At 35.5% G+C, this 25,071-nt stretch overlaps 1 protein-coding gene across 1 annotated transcript in view; it reads right to left on the bottom strand.

The window, feature by feature from the left end:
* The window catches only part of CSMD3 (CUB and Sushi multiple domains 3), a 1,584,452-nt gene that overhangs the window by 880,594 nt on the left and 678,787 nt on the right, over window positions 1-25,071 (bottom strand). The window contains 1 exon segment of the mRNA XM_043974157.1: window positions 12,337-12,424. Within this exon segment, the coding sequence (XP_043830092.1) occupies window positions 12,337-12,424 (88 nt within the window).

Here is a 25,071-nt window from a genome sequence, read left to right as displayed (position 1 = left end):
GGCCTTCATGGTTCAGAGCTATTGTGCATGTGTATATTTTTCAAAATGGAAATAAGTTGTCTTAAGTACTGAGACAAGTAAAATGCCATTGAAGTCTGAGGTTTTTTTTTTTTTTTTACTATCTCTGCATAAGGGAATGAGTTAGTTAAGTTAAGGACATACAGTCTTAACTACTGTTAATACGAATGTATGGATTGCCTGAATTTGATGAGATGCCTTGTTATCCAAAAGTATTTTTTATGAAACCCTGGGTTAATAAGAGCAAAATGTCCTTCAGCAGAACTCCAAACTGAATCCAGATAGCTATCAGATAAAAGTCCCTACCTGGTGACTTCTTTTCTCAGGATAGTAAGTCCCTATCTTATGGGGACATCTGAGCATCCTCATCCTTGCCAAACTCCTTTTTGGAATCCTCTAATCTTATCATGGTGCTTCTATATTTCCTCCATACTTGTTATAACTGAAATTGTTAAAACTGCTTTTCATTACATCCATTCTTGTTATAGTATTCGCTTTTGGGTTGATTTGTATCATGCTAATGAAACTGACAACACCCTGTAACTAGTGAACAAAAAACCCCACCCTTATATATTCTCAGAAAGAGGGAGTCCTCCAGCTCCTTCTTAGGAAGGGGTCTCCGCATGACTCATGCTGTTTCTTCTTGGGGCAAAATAAACTGGTACAATGTTTTTCCTGTCTGTCTCTGATCTGTGTTTTCTTGTAGAACATAATGTTCTCTGCTCTGTTTTTTTTTTTGATAGGAGGACAGGTATGGGAACAAATTGTGGGAAATATAAAAATTAATTTCTCTGATCTGTTTATTTTTTATAGGAGACAGGCAAATAAAAACTATATTTAATTTCTGACACTACATTTTTATTGCCTAGCACAGTGCTCTGTATACAATAGGCATTCAGTAATTGTTTATTGAATGGAAATTCTTGGCTTTTGTCAGTAAAAACAAGCATTTTTACTTAGTTTTTATGAGTGATTTATTTTTCACAAGCATTACTAAAATCAAAGTAACCAGAACCCTGGACTTTTGAAATTCCTCCCTGTTTTAAACCTAATTTACTTCAGAGTTCAGAGACCTTTGGATCCACCACTATCTTACTGATAGAAATGTACTAATAATATAAAACATAATTCAAATGATACAATGTCATACACTTTTTGTTGTATATTTAAAAAATATATCAATAGTCTGCTCTCTTTGTATGACACATTAAATTTGATTTCAGGGAAAAAATATATATGCATATAATAGCTATCAATTAAAAAAAAAGCTAAGTCTGGATGGGAACTATGAATTCCAAATGACAATAGTAAAAATGGAAATGATTTTAAATAGCCTTGTAAAGGCACAGAGATAGGAGAAGGAATATCCATAGGACCATGATCTGAAATCAAACTAAAGAGCTAACTGGTTTATCACTCTTGATTTACAAATGAGAAAATTGAGGTTCCCAAAGGGGTCAAGGTACTTGCATGAGGTCACTCACATAGTAAGTTGTATGGAGAGCAAAAAGCCCATTTGTTTTGTTTTGTTTTTGGTCAGGCAATGAGGACTAAGTGACTTGCCCAGGGTCACACAGGTAGTAAGTGTCAAGTGTCGGAGGCCGAATTTGAACTCAGGTCCTCCTGAATCCAGGGCCAGTGCTTTATTCACTGGGCCACCTAGCTGCCCTGCAAAAAAGGCCATTTGACTGGATTATAGATCATACCAGGGCTTCTTAATCTTTTTCCACTTGTTACTCCTTCTTGCCAGAGAAATCTTTATGTGACCCCGGGGATACCAATAGGTATACATTTCTGTTGCCAAATTTTTCATGAGCCCCACATTTAGTTACATGACTCCATATAGGGTCATGACCCACAGTTTAAGAAGCTTTGGAGTATGAAAGGGATAATAGTGTGAAATATGCCTAGAATGGTCTTGAGCTAGATTAGAGAGTTGTTTAAATGCTAAACAGAAGAGATTGTATTTTATCATAAAGGAAATATGTAGCCCCTGGAGATTCTTTAGTGACAAGTGCAAAGGTTAGTCCTGAACTTTAGAAATATCACTTCGACAGATGCGGTGAGTATATATTGGTGAGGAGCAGGGACAGTAGGAACTTATTGCAGTAGTTCAGTAATGTCATGAGGACAGAAGTAGGTCATGAACTAGTGAGGTGGTCATAGATGGAAGGCCACAGATGCAAGAGAAATTGGGGAGATAAATGTAAGACGTTGCCTAGGATAAATGAAAGCTATTGGAAGCTGTTCAGTGGGGCATATGGATGGTTATGATGCCAGAGAAAAAGAACTGTGTATCCCTTGGGGGTTCCACCATTTGAGCCATAGATGATCTCCCAGTTGTAGAGAAGAGAATAAAAAGAGATGTTAGAGGAAGAAGTCCCAAGAACTAATTATCACCCAGACAATTTAGACTGTTAGGGGTTCACAGAAATTACCATCCCTTCTCTCACCTCTATACAACTGAATACTTCTTGCCTAGAATGCACTACCTCCAAGGGAAGATTCCTTATCTTGTTAGGTGGTACAATGAATAGAGCATTGGGTCTAAGTCAGGAAGACCAGAGTTCAATTTTAGCCTCAGATACTTAATAGTTGTGTGACCCCAAGCAAGTCACTTTAACCTTTATCTGCCTGTTTCCTCAATTGTAAAATGGAAATAATTACAGCATCTACTTTGCAGGGTTGTTGTAAGGTTCAAATCAGATAGTAATTATAAATTGCTTAATACAGAACCTGGCACATCAATGTTAATATTGTAATTATTATCTTCATTCAAGGCTTAGCTCAGGTCCCATTTGCTTTATGAATACTTCCTGGATCTTTTTCATTATTAGTTCCTTCTCTTCCAATACTACCTTGAGTTTACACTGGATTTGTTCCAAATTTATATTTGTTATCTGTATCCTCCAATAAAATGTAAATTCTTTGACAGCAGGTAATGTTTCATTTCTATCTTTATATCTGGCACTTGGTAGTCTTTGGCACATAATGGGTAATGAATAAAATGTTTGTTGGTGAATTTGTTGAAGGCATGGTGACTCTTTGAAAAAGGAAGGGTCTTGAGAAAAGTGAAGCATTAAGGGTGACTTAGGTGGTGAATCTGGATAACTAGAAGGGTGATGGTACCTGCTCTGGAAATTGAGAATTTAAGAAGAAAGATTAGTTTCAGGGGAAGACACTGAGTTCTATTTTGTACATGCTGAGTTTGAGATACATATTGAGACACGCAGAGGAAGGTATTCAACAGTGATTTGATAATGTGCAACTGGAACTCAGGAAAGCTCTTATTTTCATTCTAAACACTGAAAATAAAAATTCACAGGAGGTGGAAATTTTTTTCTCCTATTGTGAATGGTAAATATGTGGATATATAGATTTGGGAGTCATCTACATAAAGGAGATAACTGAAATCATGACAACTGGGATCACCAAGAAGAAAGACTATAAAGAAAGAGAAGTGGTAAAACCTGTGGAGCATATCCGGGAATATGTTGAAAGAAACAATCCATTGGGTCATTTCTCACTGTTGTAAACTAATTGATGTAATCATGATAATGTTATGTTCTGAATAAATAGACTGAGATTATCCCATAAGATCCCTTCAGTCTGGAAAGTCTTGAATAATTCTGGGTATTGCCCTGGTGAAATATGTTCCAAGTATATTTTACTACTACATATCCTATGGTTCATAGTTTTGTTTTTTCCCCTGCATTCTTGTCTTGCATACTTTATCTAATTGTACTTTAATATAGTGGGATCTTCCTTGGCTTAAACCCAGAAATCTGAGCCATGTTGGCTACAAAAAATGCACATGGGTGAGACTATATCTATCAAGATAAATTAATGTGTAATAGAAAATAATGATGCATAAGTTGAGCTACTTTTGTCTACCAATATCATCAAAAAGAGTCACATGAGATTAATTTTATCTGTAATTATTTAAAGTTATGCATTAATAAAAAGCTAGCAAAGTATATAGAGTTCTTTGTGTTCACAAAATAGTTATTTATTTCCATATAACATTATAAAAATTACTTGCTCTTACCTTTCCTTATAATATGACTGGGATGCTCAAATTATATCTATAGCAAATACAGAGCTTGTCATTCTGTATTAAGCACAAAATGAATACTCATTCTCATTCCCCATGTATCATATGCTTTTATATCGGTCAAATAATATGATTAATTCCACCAATGATTTATTTTAATGCCCTGTCAGGTCTGACAATAAAAACCCGTGTAGCTTTTTAGGATTAATTTCTATTGATTTCTCCATATATATATATATTCAGTCTTCTTAAAATGGCTGTATTTTCCCTAGGAGAGAGTTTTAGTGTTATGTACCATAATAACCTATGAGAGAGTTGATGCTCACAGCAACAACAGAACATTTATGTCTCATTGTTCTTGGCTTTCATACCACTGCTTCATTGTCTTCCAACAATCTTCCCAAAAGGTTCAGGAATATCCTCTGGTATGGAGAATTAGGGATTAAATATTAATTGCATCGAATTTAAGACTTAATTGTGTCTACATAATAATACCTGTTTTGCCTACCTTTAGAAACTGGTATGAACATCAAATAAGATACTGAATGAGAAAGTGCTTTAAAATGTATGAAGAGCACTTAGGGATTCAAAAGACTTATTCCTGTCTTCTATTAACATTTCTAGTTTGTAGATGCCTACTTTCAAGTGGGGGATAGCTAGATGGTTCAGAGGGTCGAGCACTGGACCTGGAGTCAGGAAGACCTGAGTTCAAATCTAGCCTTAGACACTTTCCTGGCCAGTTTCCCTGGGCAAGTCACTTTATTCTCTTTGCCTCAGTTTCCTCATCTGCAAAACGAGCTGGAGAAAGAAATAACAAACCGTTCCAGTATCTGCCAAGAAAACCCCAAATGAGGTCATGAAGAGTCAGACATGACTGAAACAACCGAATAACAACAACAATCTGCAAGTAGCAGTGGGCTTTAATTGTTCATTTATCAGCATGTTTGAAGAGTTGGCTCACGGTTTAAAGAGTAACAGACTGGACTAGTAATCCTAGCCTCTGGAACAAGAAACACAAAATGAGCCCTGGGGATAGATGCCAGGATAGCAAGTCTGCTGCTAAGGATCTTGCCACCTGCTACCTTCCTATTTTAACTAATGATTCTTGCTAACTAGGTGTTAAACTCAATGATTTCTACCTGCTGGTATCCAAGTACTGTAAAAGTCAAATAAATTTTGGCTCCCTGGGGAAAATCTCTGGTTACCCTATCTTAGTTACATCCTGGTGATGGGTTTGTGTCATGAATGCAACTGCTGTTTTTGTACTGACACAGCTGAGGAGGAAGTCCCTTGCAGGTTCATTGCTTAGATGAGCCAGCATTCTAGCAACTCCATATGATGATCCAATTTTTGCTATAAAGTCTGTACTTCCTGGAGAGCTATTTCAAGAAGAACTCATGTGTCTAGGTGTATGTTCTTTTTAATGGTCAGAGAGTGATGAGAAATACCAAAGGGAATGGTATCTTCCTCATCCAGAAGGCAAGCAAGTATAACACACCATCTTTGTTACTGAAGTGGAGGCCACGTGAAATTCTACAAGTTGTCCTTTCCCAGAAGCTTGCTTCCAATTTCAAATGCCTTTTCTAAGCATAGGAATCATTGGCAGCCTTTGCAATCTTTTTGGCTGCCTTTCACTCTATAAAAGCCTGTTATGCTCCATGGGCATTTCAAATTAGAAACAAAGCTTTTAAGCCTTCAAAACACAGCTGCTGGGACTCTCACCTTAAAGAATAGAGTAAAAATGGTGACTATAATGTAGCAAGTCCCATTGGATGCCTTATGTGTATATGACTTTTTCTTCTAGAATTCTTCATGGTTACTTGAAAAATAATTTTATTGTAGATTTGTGTGTATGGAGCTATTTCAGCAGTGTGCCTAATAAGTCATTTATTTTTATGATGTACATGAAACATCTTAAGATGTTTGGATATTAGTTGGGGAAATGCAAACACTGCAGTTTAGGTCTTTCTTGACTTCCAGTAAACAAAGAAACAACATTTCTTCTTCCCTTTATACATCTAGGCAATCACATATTAATATTATTGCATAGAGCATACAAAATGATGGATCAGTGTGCTTTCAAGGAAATTGTGCATTTCATGGTGGTGCAGGAAGGAAATGCTGCATCTGAAGACAGAACATCTGAATATGAATCCTGCTTCTGCTGTTTATGAGCTGTGTGACCTTGGGGAAGTTGCTTACCTTCTCAGAGCCTCAGTTTCCTTTTCTGTAAATGTTGAAGTGGATGACTTTTGATTTTTCTCCCATTTATAAATCTGAGATATTATAATCATATCTCCCTTAAACCAACTTTTTGTTCTGATTACTATATCCTTTTCCATAATATCACTATCTTTTCACTAGACACCCAGGCTAAAAATCCCATTATGTTTCACTTTTTTTATCAATCTTCCTTTTTTATCAATCTTTCCAGTACCCTTACATACAGATTTTCATTATATTTCATGTATACTACTACAACAGCCTTCTTGATTCCTCATCATGAATCTCGGCCCTTTTTTTTTTTTTTTTTTTGGTGAGGCAGTTGGGGTTAAGTGACTTGCCCAGTGTCACACAGCTAGTAAGTGTTAAGTGTCCGAGACCAGATTTGAACTCAGGTACTCCTGAATCCAGGGCGGGTGCTCTATCTACTGTGCCACCTAGCTGCCCCCAAACTTTTTTTTTTTTTTTTAGTGAGGCAATTGGGGTTAAGTGACTTGCTCAGGATCACACAGCTAGTAAGTGTCAAGTGTCTGAGGTCGGATTTGAACTTAGGTACTCCTGAATCCAGGGCCAGTGCTCTATCCACTGTGCCACCTAGCTGCCCCAATCTCAGTCCACTTTAATACATCATATACATTTCTGCAAGATTATTAATCCTAAAGCACAGTTCTGACCATGTCACTCACTTTCCTTCCTCTGTCTTCCCAAGAAAAGGTTCCTACCATGCACTCAACAATCATAAAAACTCAGATATAATAGGCCTTTGGAGTTACTCAGGTTTAGTCCTTGCCTTCAAGCAGGAGAATGTCTAAACCACTCAGGATGGATGTTCATACCTCTTCTACTTACCTCCCTCTTGGAGAGATCTCTGCAAAGTAGGAAGTACGGGATAAAGGTTGATATTGGCACAGGGTAGCATCCTTTAGAATACCTTAGTTTTTTCACTGTGTTGTTGGTTGCTAAGCATCTAATTAAAAGACTGGCACTGACTTGCACAGAGAGAGAAGAAAGCATTTGGTACAAAGTAGTTCAGAAATTCATGAGTTTCCTGCTACAAGCTGCTAAGCAGGATTGTGTGATGGAAGAAGGAGGCTTAAGAACCTGACAGGAAATGACCCCATGCTTACTCTGAAGATCTGAATCTTTAGCTGTATTGTGTTTGTTTGTTTCAAAGCACAGGACCACAATTAGGCCTGAATCCCAGTCTGTGATTAAAGAGTCAGTCTCCAAGCCATGCATCAGTAAAATTTATTGGACTTTGCTAATTGTAAGCTATAGTATTCATAAAAAGAGCAGAAAAAGACACTGAATCTATAACTTTTCTCAACCTCAAAACTATGACAAAAGGGAAATGCATGTCTTTGGAGAAAAACAAAAATCATTAGAATCTAATTGTGATTGATGAATGGTTCTCTAACACTAGCAACACATTCTACAAAAATTCCTTTTTTTAATGATCTTCATATGTAGAAGTGATTTTATTTTTTTTGGAAAACATTACAAAAACTAAATCTAACCTCTTTCTCCCTTATTGAAGCATAATGAATTGGATGGCAGCCTCTCAATTGAAACCATGGACAATTGGAAAGGTTTAGAAAGACAAGGTTGAAATTTGCACTATTCATATTCTAGGAATTCAGTTTACACTCAGAATACATGTTGTTATTGCTGATGCTGTGTTCCCTGTTATCCTAGTGAAAACTTTCCTTTGAAATGGATCTGTTCCATTAATAGGCACTATATGTATTTCAGCAGGTAAAATTGTATCTCTGGTGACTACAACATATCACATCCCACTGAATATACACATTTTCCTGCAGAGTTCCCCATAGTGATTCATTTTAAAATGTTATTCATATTTAAACTTTATTCAAGTTCTACTTTGATGCCCATTATGCTGTGGACAGTGCTAGTTCTCAAGGAGCTCACAGTCTAATAGTGAGGCAACTTGAAAATAACTATGTACAAACAAGATATATACAGGGCAAACTAAAACTAATCTATAGAGCAAAGGCACTAGTCTTAAAGGGAACCAGGGAAGGCTTTCTTAAATAGAAGATAAAATTTTAGCTGGGTCTATTATGGAAGCATATGAAGAGCATCCACATAGGAATTTGGACTGGTGTCTCTGATGAGAATACAGCTCCTTAAAGTACTAAAGTAAGAAGAATTAAGGACTTATTTGAATTTTCTGATGTCTTACTAAACTGTGAGAAATGGGCCAAAGAAATACTATAAAACAGAATAAGCTTAACACAAAAGCCAAGATTATGAAAAATCTTAATACCATAAAGAAATAGCATTTAGTTCTTTCATTCTGTCTTTCCTTATATGAATCAGCTCTCTTCCTCAACCCCACTTCCTAGATCTCGGTTTTTAGGAGGTTCCTGTTTCTTTCTTATAAAGAGTATTTCACTTTCAAAAAAGATATACTGACTTCTCTTCAAAGGAACACAGAAGTCTCTACATGTTTTTCTTAGTTATGAAACTAGTTCATGCTGGCTAAGTAATTGAGACAGATGGTCCCTAAAATCGTGCTCTGCACACACTGGAAGCTCAATAAATATTTGGTGATGATAATGATGAGATAAAGAAATCGTAAAATCTTACATAGATAACAAAGTCAGAAGAGTATTTCTATTGTTCAAGTGAGAAGACAGAGTTTAATTAATTATCCCCACTTTAGAGGACATTAGGGAGAACACATAAAAATTTTTATTTTATTTTATTTTATTTTTTGGTGGGGCAATGAGGGATGAGTGACTTGCCCAGGGTCACTCAGCCAGTGTCAAGTGTCTGAGGCCGGATTTGAACTCAGGTCCTCCTGAATCCAGGACTGGTGCTTTTTCTACTGCGCCACCTAGCTGCTCCCCACATAAAAATTTTAAATGTTGTAGAATGGTATGACTATGCTCAGTTATTGAGATTCAAAATCTCAGTCTTCATATAGAATCTTTCAAAACATTTGAGGTGACTCCCAGATTTAGGGCCCTAAACAATTCATGGTATGTTTAGTGTATGTTATATTTAATACTGGAAAGGACCTTAAAATATAATAACCTAGTATCTTTTAAAATTCTTACTCTACTATTTTTAGACCTACCCATCCAGGGAAATTTATGAACTTCAAAGAAAAGAAAAAATTATGCTAAATCAACAACCATCTAGAAGTTAGATCTTAAAGAATTTTAGAATTTTTGGATTAGAAATGAATTTGTATATTATGATATGCATTATTTTCATTAACAGAAGAAAAACTGAACCCCATAATAGGTAAATACATAATCCTCTCATGACCATACAGGTAGGTAGTGGCAGATATAAATAAGACTGAAACCCTGACCTTTTTGCTAATTTGATCATATTTGAATGATGTTTTAGGACTAATGGTTCTCAAATTTTTTTGTTCTCAGCACCCCTCACACTCTTAAAAATTATTGAGGATATCCCCAAATAGCTTTTGTTTATGTGGATTATATATCCATAGTTACCATATTAGAAGTAAAAATATCTTCATATTATTATGAAGAGTTTTGGGGATCCTTGGGGATCCATGGACCATACTTGGAGAGCAACAGTTCTAGACTGGTGGTATTGGACTTAAAACCAAAAATTGGATAAACTGCTCATAAGGATACATGTGGACCGTATATTGAGTTAGCTTTAAAATGCAGTATTATCTATGTTTTATTGTATTTTATATATTTTAAGTATTTTCCAATTACATTCTAATCTGGTTTGGGACTCAGGAGTGTTATAAGCCACCTGTTTGATACCTCTGCTTTAGACTATACTCAAGAGGCACAATGGTGTAATGGATAGAATACTTGACTTAAAATTAGGAAGTACTAGGTTCAAATATAACTCTGACAAATAATTTGTGACATTGAACAAGACCCTTATCTTCCCTGGACTTGATTTTCCTATTCTATAAAATAAGGGTAAAAATACCTTAACTACCTATCATGAAGATCAGTTGTAAGACTCATAAGATCTTTGGAAATGCTTATCTGCTCTATAAATGACAGTACTCTGAGGAAAGTGCTGTATATTTCTAATTTATTTTAACTGCAACAAAGAATATTGAGTAGTCTAACACAGGTAGGTACTTGAGACATGAGAATAAGTGCCTCAATGTTAATTCTAGGTCATGCCTTTGCCTCCCATTCTCTAAGAAACTTCCAAGAATATTATTTAAAATTTATGTTACAGAATTTCATCTGGGCCCTCATTCCTGCTAGGCAATCCTACTAATATCCCTCATCAAATCATTATTGCACTCTTCAAACCTTTTTATCCCTCCTCAAGCCTTCCATGGCCCTCCTCCCCCCACTCTCTCAGCTGAGAACCTTGACTCATATTTTACAGAAAATATTGAGTCCAATTACTATGAAAACCCTCTTTCCCCCTCCTTCCTCACCTCCTGTCACTCAGAGGCCTTCTGGAACTTTTTCTTCACCTCTGTCTCACATGATGGAGTGGTCTTACTCCTTACCAAAGTTCACCTCTATACTTGTTCAAGTAATTCCCTTCTAGTCCATCTTCAACACATTGACTTACCTGTTGTCCCTACTCTTTCATTGATTTTCAATATCTCTTTCTCTACTGGCTCATTTCCTAGTACTTATAAACATGTTCATGCCTCCCCTATCCTGAAAAAACCCTAGCTTGATCCTTCCATCCTTGCTAACTACCATCTTTTATTTCTTTTGCTCTTTGTAGCTAAACTCTTTGAAAAGGTGCTTCCAGTTTCCCTCATTTAGGTTTCTTCTTAAACCCTTAGAATTTAGCTTCTGACCTTTTCATGACATCAAAATGGTTCTCTCCAAAGATATAGATAATCTCTTAGGTCAAATCCAGTTTCTCAGTCTTTATTCTCCTTGACCTCTGAAGACTCTGACACTGCTGATCACACTCTCCTCCTTCATAATTTCTTCTTATAAGGTTTTTGACACATGGGCCTCTCTCTCTCTCTCTCTCTCTCTCTCTCTCTCTCTCCCCCGCCCCACCCCCATTCTCCTCCTACCTATCTGACCACTCCTTCTATGTCTCTTTTTCTGAATTCTCCTCCAGATCATCTCATCTAACCACAGGTATCCCCCAGGGTTCTGTTTTGTACCCTTTTCTCTTTCTCTCTATACTATTTCACTTGGTGTTTTCATTAGTGGATTTAATTACCACCTTTATGCTGATGATTTTTAAATCTACATATCCTACCCCCAAATCTCAGCTGCCTTCCAATCTTTCATCTCTAACTGCTTTTCAAACATCTCAAAATGTATGTCCAGTAAACATCTTAAACTCTATATATCCAAAATAGAATTCATTATCTTCCCCCTAAAACTGTCCCTCCCTCCCTATCATTGTAGAGGGCAATGCCATTCTCACATTTCCTCAGTCTTGCAGCCTAGGATTCAACCTCAATTCCTCACTATCTTTCAACCTCCAAACTGTTGCCAAGGCCTACCAATTTCACCTTTTCAGCATTTCTCAAATACATCCCCCTTCTCTCTTCTGAAATTGCCATATGTGGTGCAGGCACTCATCATCTCACACCTGATTTCAATAGTTGGTTGGTAGGTCTGCCTGCCTCAAGTCCCTCCCCATTCTAATCCATCCTCCATTCAGATACTAGAGTAATTTGCCTAAAGACTAAAAATGAAAATAAGGGAAATGCTCACTAGTCAAACACTTATTAGACCCTAGCTAGCTGTAGTATTGAGGTTAATGCTAGAAAAATCCCATCACTCTAATAGAAATTTCAAGGAAAAGACAAGTTAAAAACAGAAGCTTTTCAACTTTATGGGAGAAATCCTGTTAAATAGGAAAGTAAATGAAAGTTAGAGGACAGTAGAAATTAGAGTAAAACAATTTGATGGAAAACCCACCATGGGAAATTTTCCATGTCCCAAACCCTAGAATTGACAGGATATCAGTTCTTGACTTGACAGGACATCAGTTCTTCTTGCTAAGAAAAATATATGTCTAAACCTAATTTCTAAAAAGGAAGAAAGAATTCAGTCAGTAGTTTCCAATATTACCTGAAATCTGAGCCTACTCTCTTTCCATTTTCTGGCTCTCCTGGATCTGGGCATAAATTCGATGCTGTTTTAATACCTCCCTCATTTACTGCAAAACAGAAAGAGGAAACAAAAGAAAATGGTACAAGATTAGGAAATCAAGAGACAAAACAGTTGAGAAATTTATAAGGGGAAAATTCTGGTATACTTTATTACAACAAGGCAATATAACTTGAACAGAATATATTGATTCGATTTCATTATTATCACACAATTAAGTTTTTCTTAATGAAACCTATGAAACCAAAAAAAAAACAGTTTATATTCTTCTAAATTGTTTCTATTTTGATAAAGCCATTTGAATCACGGTAAAAATGGCCATGTGGGCTGATTATGCTTTGTAAAATCTTTACCAAATGTTAACATCACTAGGATGGTCATTTTCCAAGTACCATTCTAGTTTGCATTTAACAGTGGCGTCAAAGAGAAATGTCATTACCACCTTGTTTTAAAGTTTCAAATGAACTACACTATCTCCATCATTGTGGGGCAAGCTGTTCAAGATAATAATGAGCGTAAAGTACAGCATTTAAGTTTTTGTGAGTTATTATATTCAGTACAGCACCAAAGCAAATCATCTGATCTGTCAATGTAAGTGATAAAGCAATGATTCAAATTAACATGATAATTACATGAATTATGAGGTAAAGGTTGAAATGCAGAATACAAGAGACCACAGAGATGGTATGGAGTAGTGGGAAGATCCCTCTATTGGGAGCCATATTACATGTAGTCTATTCTGGCTTCTGCCACTAGGTAGCTGTATGATTTTGAGAAAAGGCATCAAACCTCTCTGGATTTCTATTTCCTTATCTGTGTAAAAACAAACAAAAACAAACTAAAGAAATCAGGGAGTGTGATCTCTATTGTCCCCCCAGGCTCTGAAATTCAGCTATAGGCTACCTAGGTAGAAACTTCCTTCCCTGAGTGTTACTTACTTTTTCTTCATATCCATGCATTTCAGCCTTACCCTTCCTGTTGCCCTACTCCCCACTTCCTTTACCCTTCTACTGTTCCCTCTGGAAATTCTATTATTTTTTTAAATGCCCTTAATATTAGACCATTTCTTCCCATGGTCCTTCTACCTTCTAGCAGTATTGTAAACAAAACAAAACAAAAAAAACCCCACAGCATTTCTGGACACCTTCTACAGTACTGGATGTGCTCTTATTCACCACCACCTCCCAACATTCATGATCTCACACACACACACACACACACACACACACACACACACACACACACACACACACACAGGTCAGGAGTAAGAGCAGACTACTTTTTCTCCTTAATGCCATTTCCAGATCTTTTCCCTTCTACATTAATCTCTATTTCTTTGACATTCTCTCTCTCTCTCTCTCTCTCTCTCTCTCTCTCTCTCTCTCTCTCTCTCTCTCTCTCTCTCTCTCTCTCTCTCTCTCTCCCTCTCTCTCTCTTTTCCTCTCCCTCTCCTCTCCTCTCTCTCTCTCTCTTGATATCTTTTTTCTCTCTTCCTCTCTCCTCTCCTTTCCTCAACTCTCCCCTCCCCTCTCCCTATTCCACCTCCTGTTCCTCCTCCTCTTCTTCCTCCTCCTCATTCTTCTCTCTCTGTCTCTCTCTAATTGATATTATTTGCTAAACCACAGGTCAATCATTGGCTTTTCTCAAGGAGTTCATTACCTGTCTCACAATCTTCTTTTCCACCCTAATCCGTCCTTTCTCTTATACTTAGGGACTTATATTTACCTGTTGATATCCCTAAACTATCCTTATTTTATAATTTCTCTGGTCTATATATCTTTGCCTTATCTATACACAGAGATGGTCAAATCTTGGACCTCATTACCCACCAGGATTCACCTTTACAATTCATAACTGAAATCCTTCTAATTGGCTAAACTTTCTTTCCTTCCAATCCTCTCCATATCTCACCCTTCCTAAAGGTAAACTCAGTCCTTGCTATGATCTCCAGCTCCTCTGGACCTTCTTGTTTTTCTAAGCAATCAACCTTCTACTGATCACCACTTTCCATCTTTATCTTGATTCTATAGTTAACTCATTGATCATGATGATGCTTCCTTTTTTTCTTAACTTCCTTGTCCTGTTAATTTCTCAAAGCTCATTCTTTACCATGCCTCAAATGATTTACTATAAGCCTTAAGTTCTCCAGTGCTATTGACACTGTTGGAGTGAGTCATACAACCATGATGACTGAGTCTACTACAAATTTATTTTATCCAGTCTCAACTGCTATTCATTGCTGGCCATCCTTTTATTCTTCCTTGACTTCATATAACACATAGCACCTCTTTTCTTCTCAAACCATCCATACCACCTCTACCTCCTTCTCAGAGAATTTCACCTCATGCTTTCCTGCCAAAAAGTAATGTGAAGACACCTGTCTTGAGATCTTTTTTCCCCCCAGTTCCACACTCCGAATCATCTTGCTGTCATCTTTCCTTTACTATTCCTCTCTTCTAGCCTTAGAAAATTAAGTACACTTTGCCTTTTCCAATGGCAATATTCCTATTTGTGTCCCAAAGTCTATTGATCTCCATATCTTTCAAGAATTTGCCCTTTCAATGATCCCCTTTATTAAAAAAAAAATAAACCTGGGGGCAGCTAGGTGGCATAGTGGATAAAGCACGGGCCCTGAATTCAGGAGGACCTGAGTTCAAATCCGGCCACAGACACTTGATACTATCTGTGTGATCCTGGGCAAGTCACTTAACCCTCATTGACCCACCAAAAAAAAAAAATTAAACCTTTCCTAGACATTATAAAGCCTTTCTGCTCCTTACAAACATGTCCAGATGCTCTCCCATCCCATCCTTAACTTTACCCCTAATTGACTCTACTATCCCTTTGTTGAGTCTTGAAAAGAGCTAACTTTCCCTAGCCAAATTTACTTCCTATGAATAAAATAGGTTTCTACCTCCACTGTCTCCACTTTCTTCTCTCCCATGTACTTCTCAACCCCACATAATCTAACTCCTGTCCCCAGTTGGACTAAAACTGCTCTCTCCAGGGTCATCATTCTTCTCATATTGATAAAGGCAAAAAGTTTTCTCAGTCTAGTCTCTTCTGGACTTCTCTTTAGCATTTAACACTGCTGATCATTCCCTCTTTCTGAGAACTGTTTCTTCCCTGAATTTACAGGCCACTTTTCCTCTTCTTTTGACTGAACAAGTCATGCTTCTCTCTTTCCTTTCTAGGATCATTATCCTGATATACCCTAGGACTGTGTGTTAGATCCTCTCCTTATCTTTCTCTCTCCTCAATTTGTTGATGATTAGTCAGCTCCTATGCATTTAGCTACTTTCTCTATACATATGACTCAAAATTTTACCCTCATCTATTGCCTTAGATTTAATCCTACATTTCCAATGGCCTGCCGTACATCTCTACCTCAATATCTCATAGGTATCTCAAATTGAATATGTCTGAAATATAACTTATCTTTCACCTGAAACCCACTTTCCGCTTACCTTAACTATTTCTGTAAAGGACACCACCATTTTTCCAGCCACCCAGGCTGCTAACCCCCATAGGTACCATATTTTGGTTTTTACTCTTACTTATTCACTGAATATTCAATCCATTCCTAAGTTTTTTTTTTTCATTCTCCCACCACAGTATCACTCTCATCATTATTTTTCTCTCCACATTAACCATAATTACCCTAGTACAGGTCCTCATCCTTCCCTTGCTTTGGAAAACTGAAACACTTCTAATTGTTTTCTCTACCTCAAGTCTCTCCCCTCTCCCATCTACTGCTTACACAGTTGCCCATTTGATGTTCTTAAAACACAGGTCTGGGGGCAGCTAGGTGGCACAGTGGATAAAACACTGACCCTGGATTCATGAGGACCTGAATTCAAATCCGACCTCAAACACTTGACACTTACTAGCTGTGTGACCCTGCGCAAGTCACAACCTCCATTGCCCTGCAACCCCCCCTGCAACCCCCCAAAAACCAAAAAACACAGGTCTGAAGATATCATTTCTTTGCTCAAAATATTTTAGTAGTATTAAATTCCTTTAGAAGTAAATGCAAACTTCTATATTTAGAAATTATTTTCACTATTTGACTCAAATCTATCTTTATATTCTATTTTTATATCACTGCCCTTCCTTCTTACATTCTCCATTCCAGTCAAACTTGCTTCCTTGGTTTTACTCATAAATCATATTCTTTCTTTCACTTTTGTCTTTACATGAGTTTCCTTCATACTTTTTTTTTTTTGTGAGGCAATTGGGGTTAAGTGACTTGCCTAGGGTCACACAGCTAGTACATGTCAAGTGTCTGAGGCTGGATTTGAACTCAGGTCTTCCTGACTCCAGGGACTGTGTTCTATCCACTATGCCACCTAGCTGCCCTCCTTCATACTTTTAACGTACTCTCTCCTCATCTCTCCTTTTTGAAACCTTCAGCTCACTTCAAAGCTCACTTCTAGAGGTCTGTTCTGATTTCCTACTTGTTAGGACCCCTCTGACTCTATACTGCTTTGCATTTATTCTATGTAGATCTTGTATTTACTTATATGTAAATATGTGAAAGCACATTTCTCCAGTAGCGTGTTCTCTCACTTGATGACAGGGCCTTGCCTCATTTTTGTTTTCTCAGAGTGAAGCATGATTCTTGGCAAATCACTGATACTTCTAAATGCATAGTAAATGACAGAATTTCTGTGACTCTGAAAATGCACCTCATCTCAACATTATACCCTGTTTCTTGCTGAAGGTTTCTAGTGCGTCCTAGTGTACTACTGAACAGCATAATCTCAATTAATTCTTCTTTCAGGGCTAACTACAATCCTGATTTTATTACTACTACTACTCTTCTGAAACTATTATATTCGGTATTTCAATGGCATCCTTATTGCCATATCTAATGTATTTTTTCTGTCATTCTTTTTGACCTGTGTGTTGAGTTCAGGCTCTTGGTATTTGCTAACTCATTACACTTGTTCTTCCTGTTGTTTTTATTTATTGACTTTCTTTGATTTCTTCTGTCTACACTGTGATTATTCCATAAGACTCAATTCTACACCTTCTCTTTTATCCAAGGGAAAACATTCATTTTCTTAAATTGAATGATCATCTCTATGCTAATGTATCTTTTAGAAATCTCTCTCACTAGCCCTTGTTTCATACCCCCAAACTGCCTATTGAATATTTCTACTGGATGTCCCTCCATCATCTCAAATTTCAACTTATCTATAACTGAATTTATTATTAGAAGTGTCTGGTACTTATTATTTAATAAATGCTCTATCTATCAATCAATCTATCTATCTATCTATCTATCTATCTATCTATCTATCTATCTATCTATCTATCTATCTATCTTTCTATCTATCATCTTCCTTTTTTCTCTTTCCCTCTCTCCTTCCTTCCTTCCTTGTTTTTATGTTTCTGTGATTATATCACCCATTATAATTCATCTCCCTCTAAGATCAAGGTTCTTAACCTTTTTGTGTTCATGTGTCCTTTTGGCAATCTGGTGAACCTTATGGATTCTTTCTCAGAATGTTGTTAAATGTACAAAAGTATCAACAAGCACTATAATAGAAATGAAATACAGATAATTAGAAAGGTACCCGATTATATTGAAATACAGCTATCAAAATGTTTAAAAAAAAAGGACAATAGACCTCAGGGTAAGAACCTCTATCTAAGACTAAACTTTCTAAAACCCTGACTTCACCTTGTTCTTTTCTCTTAAGATCTTTCCCGAACTCCCACTTTAGAATTTGAATATTGAAGAATACAAGGGTTCAAAAATTTGTTGATTATTGCAGGCAAGAAAAATGAAGCCCATAAAAGTGAAATGTCTTGCTCAAGATCACACAGATAGTGAATGGTAGAGGCGTGATGGGAAGCTAGTACTTCTGCACCAAGTCTAAAACACTATTTAAATTTCACTGTGACTAATCCCTATTTATCAAGTTATACCTCATCATTTTAGCTCTCACAATCCACCATAATCTTGACTTATAGGATCATAGGCTCATATATTTTATAATTTAGTCCTATCTTTTCTTTTTTTCAAGTGAGGAAATGGAGTCTGATAACCTGACTTGCCCAGGGTCATACAGATATTTGTCTAAAGCAGGATTTGAATGTAAATCTTTGAAGCTTATTCCTTCTTATTTCCAAAATGTTCTAGTTCCCTCTAGATAGAGAAATTCATCTTTATGTATGTGTGTGTGTGTATATACTCACACATGTGCATGTGTCTCACTCTATGTGTGTGTACCTCGAAATACATAGAAGATATATATGGTGGGGGCAGGTAGGTGATGCATTGGATAAAGCACTGGCCATGGATTCAGGAGGGCCTGAGTTCAAATCCGGCCTCAGACACTTGACACTTACTAGCTGTGTGACCCTGGGCAAGTCACTTAACCCTTATTGCCTAGGGAAAAAAAAAAGATATATATGGTGAATGACTGAAACAGTTGGGCATGGGGAGAGTGATATCTATTTTCACATGTGCTTTAAAGCTTGGTCATTTATTCCAATTGAGCAGCTAGGTGGAGCAGTAGATAGATTGCTGTGTGTGGAGTCAGGAAAGCTTGCATTTTAAAATGGCCTCAGACACTTCCTAGCTGTGTAACCCTGGGCTAGTCACTTAATCCTATTAGCTTCAGTTTCTTCATGTGTAAAATAAGCTGGAAAAAGAAATGTTAAACCATTCCAGTATCTTTGTCAAGAAAACACTTCATGGGACAGCTAGGTGGTGCAGTGGATAGAGCACCAGCCCTGGATTCAGGAGGACCTGAGTTCAAATCCGGCCTCAGACACTTAACACTTACTAGCTGTGTGACCTTGGGCAAGTCACTTAACCCTTATTGCCTGGGGAAAAAAAAAAGATATATATGGTGAATGACTGAAACATTTGGGCATGGGGAGAATGGGAGCAGAGGGGAAACACACAGTCTTGTAACCTGGACATCCTTCATAATACATTGAAAGTATTATCCAGTATACATATTTTTGTTTTGCAAAATTTTAATGCTTGTTGATAATTTCTGTTTTTATATTACCTTTGTTTACTAAGATATATCCCTTACTCTGAATGACCCTAGAAAGCCATCCTTTGCCTTCTATATTTTAAGGAGATTTTGGAGTGCCTTAGCAACTCTTATGACAAGTTCCTTCCCACTCAGGGATAGAAGTTTAAAATGGTATTTTTTTTCTAAACTCCTTAGCCACAATATAACATATATTATAATTAATAACCTTATTTTTGCTGTGACTGTTTGATACCATAAGATAGTTACATTAGAAAACATGAATGATTCTTTTTGCTTATATCATTATATTTTGGATCTCTTTCTTTTCTGATACCTTAAAGCATCCTCTTTACCTCATTACTACATTATTACAATAGCTTTCTGGTTGGTTTCCCTTACTTAATGTTTCTTTCTACACTCATCCTCTTTCTACTCAGCTATCAAAGTGCTTTTCTGAAAGCACAAGTTTGGCCATGTCATCTTTCAACTCAGTGAATTCCAATGGCTTCCTATTCTATCCAGTATCAAATATAAAATGTGACATTTGACATTGAAAGCCCTCCATGATGACCCCTTCCTATCTTTCCAGTCTTTTTGTTTTTTTACATTACTCATCTTCACTTGCTTTAAAATCTAGCTAGGGGGCAGCTAGGTGGTGCAGTGGATAGAGCACCGGCCCTGGAATCAAGAGTACCTGAGTTCAAATCCGGCCTCAGACACTTAACACTTACTAGCTGTGTGACCCTGGGCAAGTCACTTAACCCTAATTGCCTCACTAAAAAAAAAAAAAAAAAGAAAAAGATCTAGCTAGAAGGCCCTACTTCTTGCTCTTCACATACAACACACCATAATCTGACTCTGCATTTTCACTAACCATCCCTATGCATGAAATATTTCTTTCTCATTTCTGCCTCTGAAATTCTATTTCCTTCAATATTCAGTTTAGATCTCAGCTCCAGCAGGAGGCCTTTCCTAGTTCTGACTCTGTTCCTCTTCCTTTTTCTTCCACTTCTTGTAGCTACCCTCGGAAAATGATTTTTTTTTACTCTGTATCCATTATAAATGGACATAGTTATTTGAATGTGTTCTGCCCCAATAGAATGTGAACTCCTTTATCGCGTGGATTTTGTTTCTGCCTTTCATTCTATGCATTCCTAGTGTTTACCATTGCCTGGCCCACACATATTAAGCACTGAATAAATGTGTTTTTTTGGTTGTTTTTTGCTTTACTATTGACTTGAGGGTAAGAATTGTTTTTTTTTTCACAAAGCAACTTAATTCAACTAATAATCAAATTTTTATCATAGGCAATGTAGTATCTTAGATGATATGGATAATATGCATGCATATACCACTATATATGATATCACACAAATGAACCATATGCATATATTTATATTATGTATATGTGTGTATATTATCCATGGCACCTAAAATACTTCTTTGTCTACAATAGGAATCCATGCATAAATAAATAAATAACCAAATAACCAATTAAATAATCAAATGGCTAAATAAATAAATGCACACATGTATGCATATATGTGCTTATATATATATATAGATACACACAATATACATATATACATATGTATGTGTGCACTCATAATGCTTAGTTCTCACCCTAAAGAAAATTGTAATCTATTGAGAAGCAGCATAGTATATTGGAAGGAATACTAGATAGACCTGGATTCAAATGTAGACTTTGCTATTTACTTTTTATTTGACCTTGAAGAAAGTACTTAGCCTTTATAGACTTCAGTTACCTCATCTTTAAAATGAGTGGATTGGGCAAGATGACCAATAAAATGTCTTCATACTTGAAATCTATGAGTCATATTCATATCAGTTGCTGTGATACTAACCAGTAGGCACATGGGAAGTGTTCCATAACTGTGGAAAAATGGTTAGAATCTCTGGGTTCTTTCAAGGCTCAGCTCAATTGCCACCTTGTGAAGTAGACTTTTCCCAGTCTCTCAAGATAATGCTTTCTCCCTTAAAGTTACTATCTGTCTATCTATCTATCTGTCATCTATCTATATACACATATAGTTGTATACTATGTATATACACATACATACATTTATTTGTATGTATGTATATGTGTGCATATATACATATATACACATATCATGGTGTGTATGTGTATGCATGCATATTTTTCCCCATAAGAATATAATTTCTTTGAGGGCAGGGATTACTGTTCTTTCTCATCTCCTACATCTAAGCACAATGCTTGTCCAATAATAAATGTTTAATAATTGTTCATTGATTAAAATTATAGCTTTGTTACAAGATTTCAATATTTTGAAGAATATTTGAAACTACAGATAAATTAACATTAACTACAATATTCAATTTTCCTCTTTAGCTGTCATCCATCAAAATATAAACTCAAGTTCTTGCTTATATTGTATTATATTTAGATTATTTAATTTGAAAATTCTATGGTTGAAACTCTATATTTTGAATATATAAGCATTCCTTATTGGCCAGTCACTTATGTAGGTGCTTAATATATTTGGAACACTTTATTTAGCATAATGAAATTCTTAGTTTAGTGTAAATGCTAGTGTTAAGACTTTTTATTACTCTATATAATTTTTAAAATGTCTACCATCTTAATCATCAAGGATATTTTAGTATAAATGTTTTCTTCTCTGTCCTTTTAAAAATCATAATGATGAAGAAATAATAACATTTAAGTCCTGGAAGATATTGGGAAAAGCCTGCCTTAAATTCAACAGTTTTTTTTTTAAAGAAAAATGCTAATGAAAAACAGTGAAAAATAAGTTAAGAAATACAGTATTTCTTTTATCATTTCTATGACCTCCAACATTTTAGTTTCTGTCAATGTGAGACAACACAGCTAAATACAATGTTAAGAATTAAATCAAACAATTGTTTTCAGTATAAGATGGAAAGAATTTTAAAATAAAATTTTCCTCTTCCCTCTTTAGGTTTTCAAGTTCAGAAAAATGGCAGGTACATTTTAGAAGCTCCAAGTAGTTTAATGCTTTCTCCATTTTCTCTGACTCTTCTCATTTTTCTTCTACTATTTAGAAAGAACAGTTTGCTTTTATCCTGTATTTCTCTGGTGGCTGAGTTCAACATGGGAGTTAGTTAGTCATGTATGTGAAAGCATAGGGGGAAAAGTAGAATAATTAGGGAAACTAGTATTTCCTCTACATACTCCCCAAGAGGCCTTAGCATGAAAAAAAAATACTATCAATAATAATATTCATCTTAGTTAACTCATCTTCCTTTCATATTTAAAATCAACTTTATTTTCTATCAATAACATGATGTTTTTTTATTTTTCCCTTTTAGAGAAGCATATAGAATTAAAAGGAGCTACTTAAGATGAATGTAGCAAGGTATTCAAAGGGAATCTTGATATAACTAGCTTTACTTCAAGATTGTTTCTATAGTTTTCTGAATGCTTTCTTACTTTCATTTTTTTCTTTCTTTGCTAACAAAAGGTGCTGTTACAAGAAGAAAAGTCTGGTCTTTAAAAGAGGGAAGATGATCGGTTTTATTATAGATAATATTCCCTTCCAGAAGCACAGATAATAGACTTAACAATACTGGAGAGAATAGGTATTCTTATAAGTACTTTTGTTTAAGAAAAGCAAGATTCAGAAGACTAATAAGAACATACTATATTAAGTGAATATGTTGCCTAGGAGTCGAAATAATTGGGGAATTATATGCTTATTTAGGATGAGGTACATAAAAGTATAAATAATTAAAGGATGTTGGCCCAAATACCTTTCTGAGTGAAAAAATCTTTCATAAGCAGGTTATAGGCTGAAATATTTAAAAATAAAATTTTAAATGATGTAGGCACCTATTTTGTATCTTTATAAAATATCTGACATAATTTTATTGATCTAATTGAAATGGAAAACTACAGCTTATATGCATAAGTATTTAAAATAAAAAATAAAAGTGCCACACGTGGATTAAAAATTTAAGTTTAAAGTAAAAAAAATAATTGGATAAAACTAAAAATTTCCTTAATACTTTGGTAGTAATGATAATAAAAGTAATAATAATTTGAAATGGGTCATTAAATAAAATGTAGAAAGAAATACTAAAATGTATTATCACTGACCTATGTCTCATATATATTAATCAATAAAGATGACCTATTTATTTTTGTATCAATATGGGTATAAGATATAACTGACTTCCATATTATAGAATTTATTTTCCTATTGAACTTGAATATGGATTTTCCTTATAAACAACAACATATTATCTTGATGTAATATCTACAGGCACATATGAGGTACAGGCACTTCTACTAACTTAATATTTGCTACATTGGAGAAACAAAGCAACAATGGATGGTTAGAACAACAATTCTATTTACCTAAGACCAACTGAACATTACATACAATTTAGGGAACAGAAAATCAATCCAAATATGAACAGAAAAGTTCTGTCAATATTTTCCCTTTAAAACAAATGTATTAGCTTCCAATTAAAAATTATGTGGAGAAGCTGAAATTCTCCCTTTTGGATAAAACAACAATAATGATGATATTCTGGCTACATTAATGTATGGAAAAAAGATCATTAATATCATGAGAGTTTATATGAAAGAAGTATTTTTTGGGGGCAGGGCAATGAGGGTTAAGTGACTTGCCCAAGGATCACAAAGCTAGAAAATGTCAAGTGTCTGAGGTCTCATTTGAACTTAGGTCCTCCTGAACTCAGGACTGGTGCTTTATCCACTGCACCACCTAGCTGCCCCCTGGAAGAAGTATTTAATTCCATTCTGAAATTTTGTTATTTACTATGGTTGAGAAATGATCTCTATCAAATAGGACACCTATGAAAGAATTAAGTCTATGCTAATTGTATGATAATGGGAATGTGTTATTGTCATCTTGAAAATCACATCAGTTCAATTTTTCATATATTTGTTTTGATTCCAATGAATAACAGGAAAACCTAGTTGTGACTAAATTCTGTTGAGATGATTGTACCTAACTTTGATCAATATGGCTACTCATCAGCTAATTATCCCAATTGTTTTTATGTGTTTAAGATTTTCAAGTCTAATTGAAATGTCAGACAATTTTATATCATAATAATATTTAAATAGATTAAAATTTAATGGATTTGATACTATATTTATCCCAAATGTGCTTCAGTATGAAGGGAATCAATTGTCAGAAAAATCAGTGACAATTTTTTCAGCACATCTAAGAAAATAATTATAACACAAAGGACTTCTAAACTGAATATAGTGAAATATCCTAATTACATAGTTATCAACACAATTTAACAGATTAATCTGGACATTGTGTAAAAATGACCATGATGAGTAAAACATTTGTTGAAAGAGGAAGGGAGTTATAAATCAGTAATAATAATTATTTGTAACAATTGCATTGCCTACTTCATAAGTGTTAATTTTAAGATGACTTCCATTTTGTCATTTTATACTAAATTGAATATAGTCTTTTAAACTTTAATATATATCCATATATTGCGTGGCTAACATTCTTTTAAAATTGTTACTATGATATTTATCATCTATCTATCTTTTAGGTAAAGGATGGGCTGACTGGTATCTTGCCTTGGAATAAGTGCCCTTCAATTTGTGTGATTCTGTGACATGCAGTGTCAGTGATTCTTACCCGTGGCATCTCCTATAAAAGACCTTTTTGATTTAACATCC

The sequence above is a fragment of the Dromiciops gliroides genome, chromosome 1 (assembly GCF_019393635.1).
Source record: "Dromiciops gliroides isolate mDroGli1 chromosome 1, mDroGli1.pri, whole genome shotgun sequence".
Lineage (NCBI taxonomy): Eukaryota > Metazoa > Chordata > Mammalia > Microbiotheria > Microbiotheriidae > Dromiciops > Dromiciops gliroides.
Note: the sequence above shows the minus strand (reverse complement) of the source record. Positions and strands in the feature narration are given on the sequence as shown.